The sequence below is a fragment of the Anomaloglossus baeobatrachus genome, chromosome 4, assembly GCF_048569485.1.
Source record: "Anomaloglossus baeobatrachus isolate aAnoBae1 chromosome 4, aAnoBae1.hap1, whole genome shotgun sequence".
NCBI classification, from domain to species: domain Eukaryota; kingdom Metazoa; phylum Chordata; class Amphibia; order Anura; family Aromobatidae; genus Anomaloglossus; species Anomaloglossus baeobatrachus.
Window position 1 is genome coordinate 440,857,863 of NC_134356.1, and position 23,142 is coordinate 440,881,004.

Below are 23,142 nucleotides of genomic sequence, written 5' to 3' on the forward strand. Positions count from 1 at the left end.
CGCCCACCCTGAGATTCGTTTCGGAATCAGCCTTGGTATGGTGGTCAACCCATAATATGTGTAATAGTAACATGGGCGTTGCTCAGTGTATAAGGTTGTTATGGCAGTCTTTAAATGTTCTTAAAGTATAAGAACCCATTCACTATCATATTTAAGCCAGAAATCTGCCATTACACACTTAAAGAGGATCAAAAATATGGCGCAACAAGGAGTTATGCAAAACTTTAAATCTGTTGATGTCTTTATAACAGTTTTGGCCAGTTCCACCAAAGTGAGTGGTGATAGGGCCGGACGGGGATGTGACAGTGCCCGTCTAATTCATAACCAGTTGTGGCGTAACATACAAATTCTGTCAAGGTGAACGCCACTTGTAAAATGCAACTAATCCATTAAGGGGCCAGGAACTATTAATGAATTGGCACATCTTTCTCTATTATGCCGCTTCATTGACACAGACGTGTACAACGTCAAACTTAAAGAATTGGGGCCATAGTTTCTCTGTTTAATTCACTTTTAAGTCCATCAAAAAAAAAAACAAATTTAAGTGCCAATCTAGAACAGTTAGCTTTACTTACTTGGGAGGGGCTACTGGCTGGATCCACTAGATTCTGACATGCCATCTGGATGGCTTGATTAGCTCTAGCAAATTGAATCGGGTCAACAAGCCCTTGCTGTCCAGCCTGGCTATTAGGATCTGAAATACCGACCAAGTAAGCTGCCTGAAGAAAGAGGATTAGAATATGAAAAAATTATGTTCAAAGGAAAACCATTAAAAATAAACAAAAATTAAGCAGATCCTTACAGTTCTCAATGTACGAGGGCACGTTTTTGTACTTATCAACTTCAATAATCTTCCGTTGGTCCACCAATGGCTTACCTGTGCAGCAGCCTCTGTGAGACCGCACAGCGCCTTGGAGGCTACACCCACGCAATCGCCAAAGGCTGGTAAATCTCCAGTTTTTGCATTCTGAGAAATACCAGCCATAGATTCTCCAAGGACCTATTGAAAAATTCAGTAACAAAGGAAGTGAATATTAGTCAATTGTCACTACAAAAAGCTATCAAATGCTCTTTTACATACGTAGGCCTGTAACCATCAAAAAGCAACACGACAAAGATTTAACGTTTTGTTTTTAAAAAACTAAAATTAAGAGAAAAAGCTGGGGAATTTTACATTAAAGAGGTTGTTCACTTCTTTTACATTGGATAAGTCAGTAATGTCTGATCGGCCAGGGTCAGACACTTCGCATCCCTGCCGATCAGATTTTTCGATCCCGCCGCCGGCAGACGGAGATGCTCAGTTCTGGAGCTGCCCAGTCTTCTGATTCTGGTACCGCACATTCGCCACCTATTGATATGAATGAGAGGTGAATATGCAATACCGGGCCGAGGCAGATATCAGTTGATGGGGTAGCTCTGGAACTGATTCGCCAGCTCCGAAAACAGCAACAATGATAGGCCATCAATGTAAAAGTAAAACTGCAGATTTTTTTTTTTTTAATCACAAAAAGTCAAAAGGTAAAATAGAATATAAAAGGGGTCTGTATCCAATTAAGACAATTTTATAAGCTATGCACAGTAGACTGCTTCAAATAGTTAACTGGGCTAATTAGCGCCGCAGCCACATTGCGATTTCTTGTGGTTCTAGCATGATTGTGGCAAAACTGCAACCACTCCCAACGTGTGAACACTGCCTAAGGGAATTTTGTTCCCTTTCATTTATGGCAAGTGAAAACAGGTGGTTTTGTCTTTATCTAGCAAAACAGGTTCTTGAAGAACATTTTGTAGAGCGGCTTATATTAACCCAATGGGACTATAATTAAAGACGTGTCAATTATTTTACCTTTGAATTCTCCATAACACTTTCAATGCAGTCAAAATAGGACAGGTCACTGACCGGCTCGTTGGGATTTTCAAGCATTCCTTTCACAGTCTGAAACAAAGAAGAGTGTAAATTATATATTATATAATAATACATTACATTTATAATACATTATATTATAAATACATCAAAATATCAGAGATGTTACCATACAACAATTGAAATCAAGACACTCACCCATCCGAACTGCAATCACCTTGCATGAACAAGACTTCAATTTAAAGGAGAAATGGCGAGAACTTTGGGGTACTTTGCACACTACGACATCGCAAGCCGATGCTTGCGATGCCGAGCGCGATAGTCCCTGCCCCCGTCGCAGCAGCGATATCTTGTGATTGCTGCCGTGGCGAACATTATCACTACGGCAGCTTCACCTGCCCTGCGACGTCGCTCTGGCCGGCGACCCACCTCCTTCCTAAGGGGGCGGGTCGTGCGGCGTCACTGCGACGTCACATGGCAGGCGGCCAATAGAAGCGGAGGGGCGGAGATGAGCGGGACATAAACATCCCGCCCACCTCCGTCCTTCCGCCTAGTCGGCGTGAGCTGCGGTGACGCAGGTAGGAGATGTTCCTCGCTCCTGCGGCTTCTCACACAGCGATGTGTGCTGCCGCAGGAACGAGGAACAACATCGTACTGTCGCTGCAGCTAAATTATAGAAATGTCGGACACTACACCGATGATACGATTACGACGCTTTTGCGCTCGTTAATCGTATCATAAAGGATTTACACACTACGATATCGATGCCAGATGTGCGTCACTTTCGATTTGACCCCACAGACATCGCACCTGCGATATCGTAGTGTGCAAAGTACCCTTTTGGGTCAGTGTAGTAGACGGTGATCCCCAAATGTTCCCTAAATTACATAACCCTCCACCAGGTTTCAATCTACCAAGGAAAACATGGGTTACTCTAAATCGTATCAGAACAAACTTTGGCGTCTGTGCAGATTTTATGCATAAGTGGGGAAAATTTGACTCTCGGACCTGTGACTGTGGAGCAGAGCATCAAACTATCCAGCACATTGTTGAGGAGTGCCCCCTGAGATCCTACCATGGTGACCAGAATGATTTCTATGTTTTTATACTTTTGATATTTTTCAAATCATCGTCTATTGTTTATTTTTATATGATGGTAAGCTATACATTCATACGATTAAAAAATATATATATATATATGTAAATATTATATATATATATATATATATATATATATATACATATATATACACATACACACATATATATATATATATATATATATATATAATATATTATATATATATATATCTATATATATACACATATACATATATATACATATACACACACACACACACACATATATATACGGTGTATATATATTCTACATGTATATACTGTGCATATATATTCTACATGTATATGCATGCAAACTCAAGAATTTATCAAGGAGCCAATATTCTATAATGCTGTACTGATTCTTGCATCAGCCAGCACACGCATAGCAAATGTATTCCTGTGAATGATCCCATATACATATTTCTGTATTTTTCTTCTTCAGTTACATATTTACATGAAACTTATTTCTCCTAAAAAATTGTGATACTGAGTGGAAAAGAAACAAGGACCTTCTTCTGACTTTATATTGTGTTGTGGTGAAGCCAACACTTTCCCAATACAATCTCTTTTCAAAGAAATAGCGTATAACTTATGGGACTTCCATTGCTGTGAGATAGGGGTCATGTAAATATACTTAGTCTGTAGGTGGTGTATCAAGTGTTAGAATCGAATAACAGACCTCCAGCTCACGCAGAGCATTGTCACATTCTTTCTGGCCGGGGGCTTGCTGGGTGCATATGGTGATCAGCTGGTTTATGCTCTCTGTCACAGCCCTGGAAATATACAGAACATTTTCAGTAGGTTTATAATATACATGTAGGTACTCATCTATGTGTTGACGCAGAAGGCAGGTAGACTTGTATGTAGCAGTCAACGTATTTACAAAGAAAAGTAAAATGGCAGCAAATAGAACAAAGAATGACATAATCGAGCAAGAGGAACGAAAACCAACATGGGAATTCATAATGTCAAGAACATCTGTAAGGCATAGTAGAAAGACATGTTGGACAGAGACACTACAAGTCAATGGACAGTGATGTGACGCCCACCTTGCAGCTGCTGCCAGGAGATTTTTGGCACTTGGTGCTCCAGAATCAACAGAAAGAGACTTGGCAGCAAGGAGCAGTTTGCTAGAGGCCATGGAGATGGTTTTCAGGTTTCCTATCACTTGCATCTGGTCATCTTTATTCTGTAGAAAGTTTGCAACACACAAGATGAGAAATCATCTTAATCCATGAGAAAGCTGTATATACAGACACCATAGTATAAGAGGCATTATGTCACTTATGATACTCTTCTTCCTCATCGTGCTCCGAAAAAACAAATCTCATGTAGCACCTAAGGGGTCTTAATTTCAGATTCTACAATCATTAATGTTCAGAGTCTGATCTAATTTGTGAACATATCATGCAATATTCAAGATTTAGGTCCAAACCAATTATCAATTTAGCTACAGCTCTAGGCTACAAAATTAGAGGGGGATAAATCACAACAAAAAATAAATAAATACCAAAAATTAACAAGTGAATATAATAATAAATATTCATTTGAAATAACCTGGATCCTATAATCTAGAACTGTGTGATCTGTTACTCAAAAACTAGTTGTGTCACATGCTATATGGAGGACATTAGAATAAATGTCCCCCAGGCAGGCTTACGGGGTCATCATGTCCAGGAGACACTCCTGCATGAAGTCCGACAATATGACAGATGCTGGAAGTTTAAGGCAGAGTTCACACATTATAATATGTCCTCATTTTGTCTTCACACGTGCAATGTCACTGGATACTTCTCAAATTTTTATTTTATTTATACTTTGTTACATTTTCTGATTTCTTTTTTTTTGTGTTACACCATTATCTGATGGGGTTGCCACAATAAAGAATCTCTTTGAAATTGTGTTTGCCGATGCGATCAACTGTACTATGTTTTTTTTTTTAATTCTGTTTATTTCACAGCATCAAGTAAGGATACAAGGATTTAAAAAAATGCAATTTTTACACTTTGTGTATCATATCGTACATAAAAAGAAAAAAAAAAATGTGTCTGGATAGTAAACCCTTTAATTATGTGTAATTGTACCCATGATATTTAGTAACGACGGTGTGAGATTTTGCTTCCTTCACTTTGCTTACGACACTAAGTTCCGCTCCTGGTACTGGTCCCAAATTGCTGCTTAGGTCATAAGCAAGGCATTTCCCTTGGAAGAGAACTGTAGTATTACATAGCGGTTGTTAGATTAATGACCTCCCATGGAATAGGACTGCATGAGTCTTGTAGGAGAGGAACCACTGGTATAGACCGGCTCTTGATTCTGGCTTACAGTCCCTACTAGGAACTATGGACATGTGACATCTTTAGAGGACAGAACCATCTCTGATGGACGGCATTTAGATATATTGACGTTACCGCACTTTAATAAAATAAAATAATATCGCCATGCAAATGTTGCTTCTCTGGCATGGGGAGTACGTTATACTCCATTCTTCAGGGACTGCCTCTACTACTTTATTAGATTAATCGGTTCCTTTTGATTCAGGTTCCTCTTACTTGATTGCCTTTAGTCAATATGGAAAAATTATTGTATATGACTTGTTACTATGACAATTTTTTTTTACTGGTTGATTATTTTCAGATTATAGAATAATAGAGGTGTATATATTCAATAAGTTATACACCTGATTATTCATATAATCAAAAATCATTAATAGAAAGATCCCTAAAATTAATTATTTTGTATTATCCTAAAAGGTTTGTATTTACAGTCCCCATTACTATGGCGGGTTTGGCGATCGAAATCGGCTTCCTTTGTGCATTATAATGAGATGTGAAATATACGGGACAAAAAGAAATAAAAGTGTACCCTCAGTACTGCAATCTGACCTGTGTCTGTCCAGCCATTTCAATTCCGGCATCGAGAAACTCGTCAAAATCGTCACTAAATTTGCCGGAGGCAGCTGCCAACTCTCCACTTTGCCCCCGGGAAGCATGGACCACCTCTCCAGCTGACTGGTTCAGATCTTCTGCTGCTTGGTTCAATTCACTTTGTGCCTCCTGGAAAGACTTAGTGCTGGGAGGAAGCTAAACAGACAGATCGAATATGTCACTGTCATTTTAAAAGGAGAACAAGTGAGTATAATGCACTGTGTAATTGCATGTAGTACATAGGCCTTTCTCCACACTACTGGCTTTACAGCATTCCGGAGGTTGCAAAGTGAGAAAAGAACATTATCCTAGATGGCAAACTACCCATGGTTCACCAAAAATAAGACAGGGTCTTATATTATTTTTTACTCTAAAAGATGGGCTAGGACTTATTTTCAGGGGATGTTTTTTTTTCCTCAAACAACAATCCACATTTATTTTTGAACAAAAAAAAAAAAATCAACATTTATTCAAATATTGTCATATTGGCTTTCTGGAACATCAACATAACTCCAAACCCTGTATGTAACACGTGTGTGTATCCATCTATTTACACACACACACACACACACACACACACACACACACACACACCTCCTCTTCAGAACAGGTCCTTAAGCAGTCCTATCATCAAAATATAAACGCTGGGGCCCCTGTGAGAATAGAGGCGCTGTGATATGGACCACCAGTTGGCACTCCCTTCTCCCTAATGCCAGTCCTGCATACCAGCATATCTCCTGTTCAGTTCTTTCAGACTCCTACAATTAAGAGACCTTTGATTACCTCATGTCACATGACTGAGAAGTCATGAAAGGTTCTTAAACAATCTTAACCTAGGAATATAAGTGAAGGGATCCCTGCCACAGTGAGGTTCCTGAGAAATGGAGCAGTTTAAGGCTATGTGCACACGTTGCTTTTTTTTCAGCGCGGAAAAAAACGCACCCTCTGACAGAGGGGAGAATTGTAAACAATGCTTTTTGAGAAAAACGCATCGAAAACGCATGCGTTTTTCATGCGTTTCTTTAGGTGCCTTTTTTAAGACTTGTCAGTGTTAATAAAGTTGGTTGAACACAGACCTTTGGAAAAAAAAAAACCTGTGATGTCATTTCCTTCTCCACATTCTGTTTGGATAAATGGGAGGGCTTGGAATGGAAGGAGCACCATTTGAATTTTGGAAAAGTTGAAATAAACTTCGCGCACCATGTCACATTAGCAGGGCCCCTTGGGTACCTATACGTCTGAAAACCCCCACAAGTGACCCCATTTTGGAATCTGCACCCCTCAAGGATTTTATTCAGGAGTATATTAAGCATTTTGAATCCACAGCTACTTCACCCAAAATGTTGCTGTAGCAACAATATTCTCACTGTTGGGCTATGTGGCCGTGATCCAGCAACACTGTGTCTAGTACACAGTGTCAGCCTTCCTCCAGAGATGTGAGTGTTGTCCACGGGAGAACGCAGCTGCCCATGCCCACGATTTGGGTTCAGGCTGCTGTGGAGCTCTATGCTACCTGCAGAGAGCACTCTCGTCTCCACAGCATAAATTGACATGCTGAGGCTCGGGAAGCCACGCCACCGGTCAGTTTATGCTGCGGAGAAAAGAAGCACAGTGGGCACGGGATCTCCAAAAATCCTTCCACTGTGCTTCTACTGCACAACGCAGCGTTATGGACGCAGGGAAAACACTCAGCGCCCAAACCACTGCAAAACCTGATTGTGGGCACACAGTCAAAAAAGCGTCAATGGATGAATGGATGTCAAATATATATAACGTCCCACCCCCGCCTGCATATTCTAAGCTGGCACCTTTAGTACCTTTCATGTGGCACTAAAGGGTGCCTAGCTTAGTATTTATCCAAAAAAAAAATGAAAAAAATGGCGTGGGGTCCCCCCTATTTTTGATAGCCAGTCAGGGTAAAGCAGACAGCTGTAGCCTGCAAACCACAGCTGGCAGCTTCATCTTGTCTGGTGATCAATTTGGAGGGCTCCCCAGGCTTTTTTTTTAATTTATAAAGAATTAAAAAAAAAATAACGTGGGGTCCCCCCAAATTAGATCACCAGCTAAGGTGAAGCTGACAGCTGGTGTCTGGTATTCTCAGGGTGGGAAGAGCCATGGTTATTGGACTCTTCCCAGCCTAAAAATAGCAGGCCACAGCCGCCCCAGAAGTGGCGCATCCATTAGATGCGCCAATCCTGGCGCTTCGCCCCAACTCATCCCGCGCCCTGGTGCGTTGGCAAACGGGGTAATAAATGGGGTTGATACCAGATGTGTAATGTCACCTGGCATCAAGCCCAGCAATTAGTGATGTCACGGCGTCTATCAGATACCAGACATAACTAATTGACAGTAAACAAAAGCAAAAAAAATGACAAAAAAATTTTATTAGAAAAAACACTCCCCAAATCATTCCCTCGTTCACCAATTTAATAAAAAAATTTGAAAAAAATGGGTCCGCAGAAATCCATTTGGACGTCCCACGTCGGCTCTGGACCTTCTAGAATATGGGGGCACGTTCAGGGAACGTATCCCCCATTTTCTAGGCGGGCAGACCCTCCATTTGAGGAGAGGGGGTGCCAAAAATCTGCACCCACTCTCCCCGGGTCACAGCTGCAGAGTGCGAGCAGCCAGCACAGCTCTCTGAACACAGTGCTGGCTGTCAGCTGCTCTGCTCATGTGACCACACTGACCGGCGTCTGCTGTGAAGGAGGAGGGGGCCGCGGGGGATCAGCGCTGCGACCGGACAGGTAAGGGGGAATACCGGGGGGAATAGGGGGTGACCTGGCAGGGCCTGGGGGGCATTTTTCTGTCGCATGTCTCAAGGCACATGCGACAGAAATCATAGGAGTAGGGCGGCCGGTGCGCTACTGTGCGCGCGGCCATGTTGGATTTTCGGGAGGAGGGGGTCGGGGGTCGGGGGTCGGGGCGGGCACTTTGGCGACACCGGGGGCTTTCCAGGACTTTGCCAGGAAGTGAAGTCAACAGGAAACCTCTTGACCTCACTTCCAGGTAAATGCCTGCGTTCTGGCATGCCGACAAAGCCCGCGGACCGCAACAAAAAAGCAGCTCACTGCGGTGTAGCTGCGTTCTGACCCAGATCATTGATTCAATGGGGGAGAGAACGCAGCTACACCGCACAAAAGTAGTGACATGCTGCTTTTCTTTCCGCACCGATTTTTGGCATCCAAAACGCTGCGTTTAGAAAAGCAGCGTGTGCACTGATTTTTCGGCTCTCTCATACACTTTGCTGGGAAAGCTGAACGCATGCAATTTGCCACTGAAACGCTGCGGTTCTAAACGCAGCGTTTCCGCGGTAAAAAACGCAACGTGTGCACACAGCCTAACTCCCCACTAACACCAGCCCTGACTAACTGGGGCTTATTTTTGGAGTAGGCCTTATATTTCAAGCATTCTACAACAATCCTGTAAAACTATACTAGGGTTTATTTTTGGAGTAGGTCTTATTTTAGGGGAAACAGGGTATATGTCTACTTCATGTGCAACAGAGCTGTGCACATCTGCAAAGGTTTGCGGCACTATTTTACTAAAGTCCCCCACCCCAATAAAATGTTGAACATCAGAAGCACAAACTTACCGAATCCACAAGCAACTTCTTGCTGGACTCCCCAATGCTCTTTAGAGCCATGTCTACATCCTTCTGCCCCGGAAGACAATTTACACAGTTGTTCAGTGAATGTGAAACGGCTTTAGCCACCTTACAAAAGAAAAGAAACATTTATGACCACAATGTGAAGTCCATAAAATAATTACATCCTTTAGTGCAGAGTGGAAAATAGGCAATTGGTAACATCCAGTTTATTCATTTATACATTACGTAGAGGAATAACAGCAGACCTGCACAATACAGTTCTAAGAAGATTTTCAGAATTATTATTCTATGGAGAATGTAATCATTTACTAGAACATATAGGGGTCAGCTGTGGGGACACGCCCTCTTTATTGTGAGTCTGTTTGGTGCGCAGGATGGGACTTAAGGGTGCTTTACACGCGGCGACATCGCTAGCGATTGCTAGCGATGTCGAGCGCGATAGCACCCGCCCCCGTTCGTGCGCCATTTGGCGCTGTGACCGTCAAGCAATCCCTCCCTCAAGGGGGAGGTACGTTCGGCATCATAGCAACGTCACTGCGGTGTCACTAAGCGGCCGGCCAACAGAAGCTGAGGGGGCGTAACATCCCGCCCACCTCCTTCCTTCCTCATTGCCGGTGGACGCAGGTAAGGAGATGTTCGTCGTTCCTGCGGTGTCACACATAGCGATGTGTGATGTCGCAGGAGCGACGAACAACATCGTACCTGTGGCAGCAGCGATATTAAGGAAAGGACCGACATGTCAACGATCACCGTTTTTGAAAGATTTTGCGATCTTTGATAGTTGCTCCTTGGTGTCACACGCTGTGATGTCGCTACCGGCGCCGGATGTGCGTCACTAACGATGCGCGTCACTAACGATGTGACCCCGACGATATATCGGTAGCGATGTCGCAGCGTGTAAAGCACCCTATAGGACTTAGGATTACATAAAACTTGTACTGTCTTATTGGTTTGTGGGGAATTTTAAACACCAGATTGACCATTCCATCTTTTATATGACGTGAGTAATTGTTTGCAAAACTTAACCCTTGCATTTTCCTCACGAACAATATCTCTATTAGACCATACAAAATATTTTTCATTTAAAATTTGTACAACATTTTCTGTGGTTAGATATTGCTATTACTTACTGTACATATTATGGCGCCCCATGGTGTTACTTAGATTTTTTTTTCTAATAATGTATGCTTAAACCATGAGCAGTTCTAGGTGTATATTGCTAATCCCTGCCTAACTGTCCCTGCATCTGGTAGCATAGATAAAGAGATCTTCAGAAAAAGTATTTGATCTGCTAAAGAGGCCAGGGACTAGTCCCAAGGGTATTATATCCCCTGACTAGCTGCCCTCTTTGGCTGGGGCCACACGGGGATTACCGCGATCCCCTCGCATGATACTCGGCTCACGCTGGCAGTACAGCAGAGCTGAGTGTCATGCTAGTGTCCCTGCGACTGAGGTCCGACCGTGCGAGCAGACCTCAGCTGCGGGGGTGGCTGGCACTGAGGAGGGGCGGACCAGTGCTGCGGAGCGGAGGGAGGGATTTATTTCCCTCTCTCCTCCGTAGCCGGCTATTACCATTCTCGTACTGCACTCGCGGTACACCGGTGTACCGCGAGTGCAGTGCAATTTTTTTATCGCCCCATAGACTTGAATGGGTGCGAGAGAAAACAGGATAGCATTAGAATCGCAGCATGCTGTGACTGTTTTCTCGGTCAGATTAGGACTGCGAAAATAATCGCTCATGTGTGCTGACACAGGCTAATATTGGTCCGAGTGGAATGCGATTTTTTATCGCCCTCCACTCGCACCAATTTTCATGCCGTGTGGCTTAGGCTTTAGCATGGTAGTATGCCCACAGGGGTGTGCTAACATGCTATTCAATGCGGCATCACCAGCGGTGATGCGCGTACCTGTGTTTGCAGTGACCGCTAATCTGAATGCCCAGCACTCCTGGTCATGGTTCTGGGGGCATATTGCACCTGGCAGGTTCACTTTAATGTTTTAAGTGCCAGCAAAGGGAAGTTTTCTCTAGTCTGCCCAGATGGTGGGACTGAGCTACAGAGCATGTGTGACCATGACTACTGGTCTACATTTATCAAGCAGTTTACATCAGTGTTTGGCATACACCATGTCTCACAAATACGCAGAAACACTTGCAAAATTATGAAATTTTTAGAGACACAATTCTGGTGGGGTTTTTTGCACTATGCTTGACAAAAGTTAAAAAAAACAGCAAGAGTAAGGGGTATGCTCTACTACTTTTAGGCAGATTAAGCCTTAAACCAAAGTCAGAGAGTCTCATGCAAATCTGCATCTATTTCATTATCTGACTGACTTTTTTTCACTGGCATATAAAATGCCACTCTATACATCTCGCTCAGTATGTAACTTTTTGAGAAGAAATCAAAAGAACAGCAGGGGCCTCTGTTACAGCAGTACCTAGACACAGGAGCAGGTCTTACGGATTTCAACTTACAATTATATTTTTCTTAAGGTAAAAAAATAAATTCAACATTTAGTGCCATTTTGTCCCCAGATTTCACAATAAACAATACATACATGATTGAAAAGATCACAGCTCTGTTGAGGCTGTGGGCTTACTGTAATAATCCATGTCAAAATGGGGGTAAAATCCTTATTGATGATGTGAACGCTGTCTCCACCTATCTGACTTCACCGACAAGTCCTCAGTGACCTCCTCCCTGATGCTGAAATCTCACACTGTTCAGTACAAGCTGCAGCGGTCAGTCAGGTTGGGAGGGCAGAGACTGAATACACCTGGACTCGTGAGCGCTCACTCTTTAACTGGACTCGCAAAAAAGCTTATTTTATCATCAAGGTTTATTCAGCCATTTTGACATGGATTGTCTCATCAGAGTGTAGTAGATATAAAATATCTACTTAATAATGTATACAATTTGTATTGTGAGATCTGATTACACGTTTGCGTTACCAACAGGACAGCCGAGCTTTACAAAGTACCCTAGAGGGATTGGTTTCTACTTTTATTTTTATTGATGGCTCATCCACAGAATAGGCTATCAATTTCTTTTTAGCGGTGGTGTAAAACCCGGCATTCCCGCCAAGCAGCTGTTACCGGCGGACAAAGTTCAAGGATGCTGCCACAACACAGCACCACACAGCATATTTATAGTGATCACAGCCTGGGTAGATCCAGGCTGTAGTCGCTATAGTTGTGTAGGAGCTGCTGTGTTACGGCAGGATTTGAAAACTTCTGAACAGTGCTGGTAACAGCTAATTGGTTGGTGTGCTGGGTGTCGCGCACCCATAATCAGATATTGATGGTCTATGCTAAACCATAAAAAAGAAAAAAAGTATTACCCAACCACTTTAAATTTAGGAAATTAACTAAACTTACTAAAATGTTAGTTATATTTCTGAATTTACAGAGATAGTTTATATGGCTGCTACTTGTAGCCTGTGAAGATGCCTGACCTGTGCCAACCTCTGTTGGACCTCCGCATCCCCAGGGGCCACCAGCGCTTGCTTTGCCTCCTGGATGAGCTTGGCGGATCCATCCATTACATCTCTGGCTGAGTCCAACATGTCATTTGCAGCCTGCGGATCACTGGTAGAAGCTGCAACCCCTCGCGCTGCTTGGGCCAAGGTTTTTAGAGCCTGCGCAGTTTCTCTTGCAGCAACACCTAAATAGGGAATCACAGAAAATAATTAAAGCAGTTGATAGATCGTAACTAAGTATGTGAAAAAAACAAGTCCTGTCATGAGTTTGCTATAAAACAGTAAAGTAATTAGCTATATATTGTGTATTTGGCAGCAGACACTTATTTGGCATGAGAAATGTTACACTTCGTCATCAATAAGTCTGATGTTCTTATGACTGCCCTGTAACATTTAGGCAGAGTGGAGTCCCTAAATGTCAATTCCGGGCCAGAGAGAACTGACCTCTAACCATCCAGATATCACATGGTCAGACATTAACTTGAAAGGCTACCAAATACAACTACATTTCATTAGTAAAAGATCTGCCTGCTTCATATTCTTCTGTCAAGATCAGCAGCCTCTTCCCTGACGGTCTTCATTACATGTTTCCTGGGGATGACTGCTTGAAAGGGAATCGGAAAGATTTCACACGGCAAACTATTTACTGTATATGCACATGTCATGTCGTTCTTCCAAAGACTAGTCCAGAAATATCTTTACATGGCCAGTCTCTTCGCCTGTTACAGAAAAATCACGGTCTCAATTGATAAGCAAATGATGCTGTAGATGTGAAGCCTGTGGTGAGACCAGCTGTATTGTGAGCGAGGCTCCAAGTATGGGTGTTTGTAACCCTCTAACATAGCACAAACGCACTTTACTCCCCCGATGAGACGGGAGGTTGAAACCCGTAGGGAGGCGCTTGGGGCCCTGATAGGGACAGTTCTGGAGGAATCTAGATGTGGTCTGTCCTTGTAAGGATGGGATGGGAGCTTTGGGGTAAGATAGGGCTTGAGTACCCTGACAGGGACAATTTTGCCCACAGCCGCACCCCCCCCCACCCCCCATCCCTAAGCTCCTATCTACAAGAGTGTGATACAGGACAGAGAAGAATAGGACCTTAAGACAAAACATTGGGTGAAGCTGTTCCATATTTACTCTGTGAAAAAGGGACACCAATTAATTAGTGGGACCTGTGTGTATTTTTACTCACGTGTCCCTCTGGTGTGTAATATTTTGCTTTTTGGAACAACTACACACCTGTAGGACTGGGATTAGGTATTCGTAGATGGTGAATTTTTTATTGTGCCGATCCATTTACTTAGGTTTTTGGAGTATTACCTCCTATTGTTTGTTATACCACACTTATGTTTGTTATGTATATTCACAGTGTATGAATTCTATTCTATGATACCTTAAAAGTTAGGTTTTAAACTCACGGTTTTGCCATCTAGATTTTGACTGTGAGATAGGGAGAGGTATTGAAGGAGGCTTGCTATTGCCGCCCCCCCCTCAGTATAGTGCTTCTTATATATTAGGCTATGTGCGCACTTTGCGTCGTCCTAGTTGAAGTTCTAAATGAATCCTTTGGCAGAAATTGCTGTTGCCAAAGTTGCTTTTGACAATTAATTCGCGGTAAATACGTATGCGTTTTTACCGCATTTTTGCCGCGTTTTTAGCACTTTTTACATGCTTTTCCATTGCGTTTAGACAGATGCGTTTTGAACATTAAGACACTGCTAAATAAAAGTTTAAATAGTCAAACACAATGAAAAAAAGGGGGAAAAAAAGAAGAAGAACAAATATATAATTATTGAAATCATAACGAAAATAGTTATATTTCATATAATTATAGCGGTTTTATACTATTTAAGGCTAAAATAGCAAAAAAATATATAATTTTTCATTAATTTAATTGTCGGACTATGTGTGTGTGTGTAAAGAGACATATTTCATTATTTTGATGTCGGAAAAGCATGCGTTTATGTAGTCCAAAATGCATTCTTTCTGCATCTAAAAAGCTGGAATTTTGATGTTTCTTGCTTTTTACAACCTCTCATTGACTTCAAAGTTATCAAAATGCAGCCCAAATGGCAAAAACAATTGACATGCTGCTTCTTTGAACGCAGAGTTTTTGCCCAAAATTAAGCAAATTAAACACTGCATTTGGAAACGCAAAGTGCGGTCTAGAAATCCACATTTTCCATAGACTTTGCAGGAAAATCAAAACGCATGCCTTATGGCATGCACACGCTGCTGTTCAAAACAGACCTAAAAAGCAGCTGAAACGCAGGTAAAAACGGAAAGTGCGCACATAGCCTTAGATCTGAAACCTCCACCACTCCAGCTCTATTCCCTGTACAGCGTTGCCTCATACTGCTTGACTGCTCTGACCCCGCTCTGTGGGGAATAGAGCTGGAGTGCCTGAGGCTTCAGTCCTACCATAGGCCCATCAACTTTATTTGCACATAAATTCAAACACTGATTTCTCGGTAACGGACTGACCATGTAAAGGTATTGCTCAACTCCTCTCAGAAAGGGGTACCTGCACAAAGGTTTTGGTGTGAAATCCTGCTGACAGATTATCTTTAATGAAAGCATGAGAAGGAGCACTACTGCTTCGCTGAATCAATGTCACACAGCTGCTACAAAAGGAAAATAACTTTTTGGTTACTGAAAAAAGTGGTAAAACTCTAGAACAGACAGCAAAAAAAGAAAGAAAACCAGACTCAAAGGCTAGCTTTCCTTATCTACCCCAACCTCTGTGGGAATTAAATGATCACATTATACCACACAAAATAATTGCTAGCAATAACCATAGTGACTGGGCCCAAGGCATGTAAAGGAATTTCCAAGAGGGAAATAAGGACACACCTTTTCTGATAAAATATACACTGATAAGTTAGCGATACCGATGCTGGCAGCACACCAAGACACATTACACAGATGCCATTGTTCGGAAAGGACCTGAATGACTTTGTGCTCTGACGCTGCGAGGACATCAGTCCTCATCTGAATAGCACTCAGCCACAGAAACAAAGCTTTAGAATACCGAACAATACATAGTAAAAAGCCGCTCTGTATACTGCGTGCAGTTTTCCTGCTCGTTACAAGCTGCTTATCTAGACCATTTCTTCACTCCCCCATCTTGGAGTAAGATCAGAAAACATTTCGGCCAGATAACGCAATACTACACTTTCATCCGCTTCTCTATAGCGGGAAGATAGACCGGTGCCACTCTGTCTCACCAGGCGGCCTCACTGCATTACTTCAAGAACTCTACAATCATTTATGTTGATCGCCCGAGCCTCATTTCTACGAGGGGGACAGTAATTTCTCAGGCAGACTTATCTCCCTGCACGCGGTTACATCATATTAGCCAGATGAGTAATGCACTCATTGCAGAACAGAGGCTGTAAGAGGTTTCCCAGGAACAAACGTCATTTTAAAGTTGATTTTAATCAATAAATCTTGGAATAATAATAATTTCCACAATTGGATTTGACAGGACAGTGCACGATCACAGCTGTTTCTCTTTGTGAGGTCCCTGTCTGATTTTAACCGCTTCACCCCCGGACAATTTTCAGTTTTCATTTTTTCTTCCCCTTCCTACAAGAGCCATAACTTTTTTTTTTATTTTTCCATCAATACAGTCATATGAGGATTTGTATTTTTACGGGACTAGTTGTACTTTTGAATGACACCAATCATTCTACCACGTATTGTACTGGAAAACAGGGGGGAAAATTCCAACTGCAGTGAAATTGCAAAAAAAGAAAAAAAAAAAAAAAAGAAGAAGAAGAAAAGGGCAATTGTTGCAAAATTCTGAACTTTGTAAAAAAAAAAAAAAAAAAAAAAGAAGAAGAATTGGGCTTTTGGCGCCATCTTCCGAGACCCGTAGCGTTCTCATTTTTTGGGATCTGGGGCTGGGTGATGGCTTATTTTTTGCATCCTTGGCTGGTGTTTTTAATTATACCATTTTTGGGTAGATGCGGTGTTTTGATCACTTGTTATTGCATTTTAATGCAATATCGCAGCAACCAAAAAACGCAATTCTGGCATTTTAACTTTTTCCCCCTACACAGTTTACTGATCAGATTAATTGATTTATATAGATAGATTGGGCGTTTCTGAAAGCAGCGATACCAAATATGTGCATTTTATTTTTGTTTTATTGTCAATGGGGCAAAGGGAGAGTTGATTAATTTTTTTTTCCATATTTATTAAAAACTTTTTTTTTTTTTTACATTGTTTGATGATTTTACTAGTCCTCCCTAGGGATGTTGTTCATGGGGAAAACCCCTTTAATTCACTTGTAAAGAATAGCTGAGCGTGAAGAGAAATAAATAAAATATTAGGGAGGCCTCCTACATGGGAGAAAATGCATCCATTGAGCTCCCAGCTTTACCTCGTCTCTGATTGCTTAGATGAGTGGGAAATACACACAGCAAGATTATGTACAGCAAACCAGTTAGGTTAAACATGGATTCAGATCTGCAATCAGTATGTTATAGAGCAGGAGGAGCTGATCAGAGCAACATTTTTATGTTAAAGGTAAAACGTGTATTTTAGGTCATGGGAATCCCTGGTGTTTGTATGCATGAGTCTAGGGGCGGACCTACTTAGTGATTGACAGTCCTCCCTGTATAACTGCATGCAGAGATAATATGTCAATCACTAAGTAGGACGACCCACTGCACTTCTATGCAAATAACAGGGATGTCAATAAATAAAATACAAGTTTTACTGAATCTTTTCCCACAAACCTAATTGTCATTCTGCTCAGCTTCTTTTCTATACCATGCTATACACAGAACAGCTTGCATGTAAACAGAGGATACAGTCCATTTTGGCATTAACTCCGTAACGACTTATGACTAGTGAGTACTAGCTTGCTTGGGTGCTCGGTACTCGGTAAGAGCAGTTGGATGCTCGGATGGGCACGACTAGAGTACCCGAGTATAATTGAAGTCAGTAGGGAACTAATTTTACTTTAATTACACATACACTGGAGATCAAAATTAGAGAACACCACACAATTACCTATATGTTAAGGTCATTGTGTAGTACTCTATGATTATATCCTAACATGAGTAAACTAGCAGTATTTTAAGCTTATTTCATAAACTGAATTTATTCCAAAGCTCATAATAAACATGTAAATGAGATAAATGTAAAAGAACAGTGATCAAATTTGAGAACACTTTCAGATACCTGCAAGTTATTGGTGTTAATTTGGTACCTGGGGCTAATTTCCTTAATGATTTGACAAACCCTATGTAACTGGCAGCCTAACTTTCCAGTTTGCTCTGACTTTGCAAAAATGGTTCAAAAGTGACAAACCCTCCGGCAGAAGATTGTCCAGATGAAGGCCAAAGGGGTGACCTTATCAGCCGTAGCAAGAAAAGTTGATTGTTCCAAGTCTGTGATTTCGAGAATATTGCATCTTTACAACATCACAAACTCTTTCAAGTTCCCCAAAAAGGCTGGTCGCTCTTGAAAGACAAATACAAGAGAGGTCAGGATAATGCAGAGCATCTCCATGAGTAATCGTTTTAAAGGGAACCTGTCACCTAGAATATGCGTTCTGACCTATCAGCAGACACATGTGTGCCCTAATTAAACCTCCCTAGCCATCCTTGTGTTGTAAAATTGTATAATATGAAAGTAATAAAAAAACGTTTCATTACCTTCATATTTCCTATGTAAATTAGAGAGCTTCTGGTCACAGGGCCGGCGCCTTGCCCTATGGAGGTCTGCATACTTTGTGGTATCACGCTCCTGTGGGCGTGATACCATGGAGTCACATGAGCGACGTCACCGTCGCTCATTCTATCCTGCGCGCATTGTGGCAGGCTTCTTTTCCGGGTGTTCACATGCCGGCTTCAGGCGCGTCTGAAACTGACAAGGAAAACCCAGAAGAGAAGCCTGCCGCAATAGTAAGTGTAAACACGTGCAGGATAGAATGAGCGACGGTGACGTCGCTCATGTGACTCCATGGTATCACGCCCACAGGGGCGTGATACCACGGAAAGTATGCAGGGGCAAGGCGCCGCCCTTGTGACCAGCAGCTCTCTAATTTACATAGGAAATCTGAAGGTAATAAAGTTTTTTATTACTTTCATATTAAACAATTTTAAAACAGGGATAGGTAGGGAGGTGTAATTAGGGCACACATGCGTCAGCTGATATGTCAGAACGCATATTCTAGGTGACAGGTTCCCTTTAACACTGCAGCTAGAATTGCTCGGCAGTTCAGCACTGAACAGGGTAAGGATCTGTCTTGTCATACAGTATCAGGATGATGACTGAATGAGGGGCATTGCAGCCAAATTTGAGCTGCTGCCACCTGACTGCTGGCCCCCCTTTGCTAGGTTTGAGGTGGTCCCCCCCGTTGGAAAGACACTATCCAGCTGCCCCCGCCTCCTGTGGTATGACTGGCTCTGGCCACGCCTTCCGGATATATGTCACCGCGCTGCCCAACTTCCGGTCTCTCTGTTCCAGGACCCGGACCTGTTTGGGCAGCCGGTGGCGTGTGCCCGCTCCGGGAGGCGGTAAGAGAGGTATCAGCAGGGAGGGAAGCGTTCTGCTCATGGCGCTTTAGCTGTGAGCGGCTTCCTCCCTGCTGAGGCACAGGTGACATGGGCCGGCGAGCGGCGTTCTGCGGGAGCAACCCGCCCGCCGGTCCGCTTGTGCTCGGCGTCCGTCGCGGGCCCCCCGGCCCCCCCCCCAGCAGGGAGGGAAGCGTCCTGTTCACAACGCGGTTAGTTGTGAGCGGCTCCCTTCCTGCTGAGGCTCAGGCTGTGTGTGCCGACGAGCGGCATTCTGGGGGCTGCCCGACCGCTGGTCGGCTTGAACCGCCGCTGGGTTTGAAAAAGAGCGCGAGGCGCTCTTTGGCTATGCCGCTGCCCACCCTTAGTTTAAACAACCCCATGCCCCTGCCCCCTCCGCCGCTCTGTCACCGCCGCTCTGTCTCCACCAGCACAGGGAGATTGTGGGGGCGGGCTGCGGGTCGGTGCAGCCCCTGATGCAGTGCAGCTTGGAGGTGCTGCAGCGGTGGATGCACTGACTGGCAGGGGTCAGCGGGACACCCACATCCCCCATTGGTATCCAACATAAGTAAATAAAAAACGCCACGTTATTACCCAGAAAGCTAAGGGTGCTAGTTATAAAGGAACCAGGGGCCACCTGGTTTTCCTGGCGAGTGGGGGCCTCACTTCAAGGGGGGGGGGGGGGGGGTTGAGGGGAAAGGACATGTACATTGGCAATATTGCAAGGAGAAGTTGCCAGCAGGCGGCATAGGCGCCACCTGTTGATACCTCACCTCCTTCCCTGGTTAGCATGCCAGTGATTTTCCCCCCCTTTTTGGGGTCGGCATGACGCTTTAGGATGTACAACCCCCTTCCTCTCTCCTTCCTCCTCTAACCACCCCCACCCTCCTGGGCCAAACCCCTCCTATTTGACACTTTACAATGGGGAATGTTAACAGCCTCCCTCCCCCGTTGTCACAGCATGTTATGGTGGGTGCGGTGCTGGTATGTACAGGGACCCCGGTCACGGTAGCAGTCCATGACGCGGGCAGCTTCCCCCTGACTCCCCCAACCATACCCCCCCCCACTGTTTTTTCTTAAGACTAAGCTCCGGTGAGGGCCCGTGGGGGGACGAAGAACACCTGAGTGTGCACTGGTCCGGACAGTGGAGTTGCGGCCGTCATCTGGCAAGCAAATTCAGAGCCGGGTCTGCCATTACCTGCATCACCTGGTGAGTACCCTGATGGGAAGTGGGGGGCTCAGCGCCACATGCTGTCACTAAGTTATTTATCACAAGCGCGGTTGTTGGCACTGAGGAAATCGCCTCCCCTCCTTTTTGTTAAAAGCTGTTAGTATCGGTCATCCCTACCTCTTGTGGTCAGCATTCCACGGCCTGACTGCTGTATCTGTCATCCCTACCTCTTGTGGTCAGCATTCCACAGCTTGACTGCTCTAACTGTAAAGAAGCCTTCCCTATTTCGGACGATTAAGTCTGGTGCCAGTTCTTTATATTGATCACACATGTTTTTATTCAAATGAGACCTCCTCTGAGTTGGTGACAATTCGATGGGATCACGGGATCAAACCCCCCCCCTTTATATACCCTAATTTAGTAGTGTAATTGAAAGAAGGGATCTAGATTGGGCATGGGTAATTTTATCGAAATGTCAGAAGGGTATTTGGCTACAATTGCAGTGCTTGAATGTTTTTCCTACAATTGCTTCTCTTTTTAGAGAAGTAATTTTGGCCTTTTACTTGATTTTTCTTTCTGTGGTCAAGTACATATGGGTTTTATGGTTTTCCTCACAATAGAGTGAAAAAAAAAAAAAAGCGTGATGGAAGAATCGGCATTTTTATTCATTTGCATAAGAATTATGGCCAATATTTTCTGAACAATTATGTCCACATAAATATTCGCCTAAAAAGTATAAACTCACTCTTAGTTTTGTTCACATGTGCATACAATGGACAAGGCTATTCGATGTTTGATCAGACAGCAATCCCCCCAATATTATTCTATAGAGGGTGCTGACTAGCTCTATTACTTGATGCACCTAGATGGCTAGAATAAAGCGGTTACTGACCTCACCATTTACCAGGCAAATCGAAATTCGAAACCCTTGATATTTGCCGTTTGGCAGTGGCTGAAGAGTGCTTGTTACCTGCTAACATCTTTTGAAGATGCTCCAAAGCTGTTCGTAGAGACAGAGAAGGCATCAACAATGTTGTTCCCCTTTTATCTATATTTGAAAAGCCTTCATAAGGACGTAAAAAAAAAATAAAATAAGTAATAGCAGATAAAAACTATCACCCATCATATGGAGGTTGGTTATCTTTCGGCCCCGTGGAGCTACAGGTACGAACCTCAACTTTGGGGGTAAGGTCACGTTCATTGCGGCATTTCCAAGGCTCCTTTCCCAGGTTGCCCAGTGCATGGCTAAGCGGGAGTGTCGCGTTACCCGGATTTGGTACACTGGTCCAACCCCAGGGAGGGAAAGGTTAAACTTGAATTTTCTGCTACATGGAATCAGGGACCTGAAGAGGAGTACCTGATGGTGTAGCCGAATTTCTCGTTAAGTCTCAGCTTCTGCACTTTCTTGAAGAGCAGGAACGGACAAATTGGTGCGTGGTGTTTTTACAGCGGCAGTTCCAGCTGTTTGCAGGTTTGTTTCCGATACAACGGAGTTTTTTAAAAAAAATAAAAAAGGGGTCAGTAGGCTCGGTCTAGCGGCCATGTTTCGAGTAACCTACCCCCTGGCCGTGATTTTACCACAATTAGGTGGCAGTTGGATATGGGGTGGGGGAAGACTCCATATTAGTGTTATGGCCGGTTGTTGTAGCAAGCCTAGGGGGAAAAACCATATAACCACCTGTTCACAACTTCCCCCAACAGTAAGCGGGTTGATTAGGTTCGGTTGTTAGAAAGCACATCAGTCAATGTTAGGTCAAAGGCAGAACAGGTACACAGTCGCCCTGATGGCATAGCATTTCCAATCCCAGGTATTTCTGGTAACTCCATCCGCTGGCAGGATCAAGGCTTTGATTTCTTAAGTCGTAGTGGGATGGCCTTGTGCAGGGAGACCAATAACCCGGCCTCCCTATACAACACCGAAATGACGGACCTATGGTAAGGTATGCGGTAGTGGTTCCCCACCAAGTGGGTGAAGAGCATGATGATTTTCCAGCGATTCCGCAGTAACATACACCCTGCAGTATTTTGTGATTCTACATCGCCAACGGACACCGTTGTTTCCTGTTGCGAGCAAGCAGTTACAGTATTTGCCTTGCCATTTTTAAATTGCGGAACCACACTGACATGACCAACGCCTGTTGGGAGCCATGGTTTTTGAAGGGTAGAGGACTACCGGCAAGTGAGTAGATGCCAGGAGGCCTATTAATTCCTGTTTGTTTCTCGACCTAAGAAAAGGGATCGGGCCGGGGTGGTATGCCCATTGCAAACTTACTCTTATATCATAGTTAATTAGGTTGAAGAAAGCTCTAGGTTCACCTAGTTCAGCCTTTTACTCTTCTCGCAGTTCGGGACCTGAGGGAGTTAGTGATGGCCCTTAGACGAGCAGGGACGTCGGGGGAAAAAATTTTAACCACAAAGATTTTTCTTTTACCATATTTAGCGGA

General features: G+C 43.5%; 1 protein-coding gene across 2 annotated transcripts in view; it reads right to left on the reverse strand.

Annotated features, from left to right (window-relative positions):
• The window catches only part of TLN2 (talin 2), a 406,458-nt gene that overhangs the window by 81,692 nt on the left and 301,624 nt on the right, over nt 1-23,142 (reverse strand). For both annotated transcript variants that reach the window (XM_075345523.1, XM_075345524.1), the window contains exons 28-35: nt 12,974-13,182; nt 9,506-9,625; nt 5,869-6,066; nt 4,033-4,172; nt 3,663-3,756; nt 1,844-1,933; nt 878-1,000; nt 576-719 (exon numbers count right to left, since the gene is read on the reverse strand). In XM_075345523.1, coding sequence (XP_075201638.1) covers nt 576-719; nt 878-1,000; nt 1,844-1,933; nt 3,663-3,756; nt 4,033-4,172; nt 5,869-6,066; nt 9,506-9,625; nt 12,974-13,182 — 1,118 coding nt within the window. The remainder of the gene's footprint in view (nt 1-575; nt 720-877; nt 1,001-1,843; nt 1,934-3,662; nt 3,757-4,032; nt 4,173-5,868; nt 6,067-9,505; nt 9,626-12,973; nt 13,183-23,142) is intronic.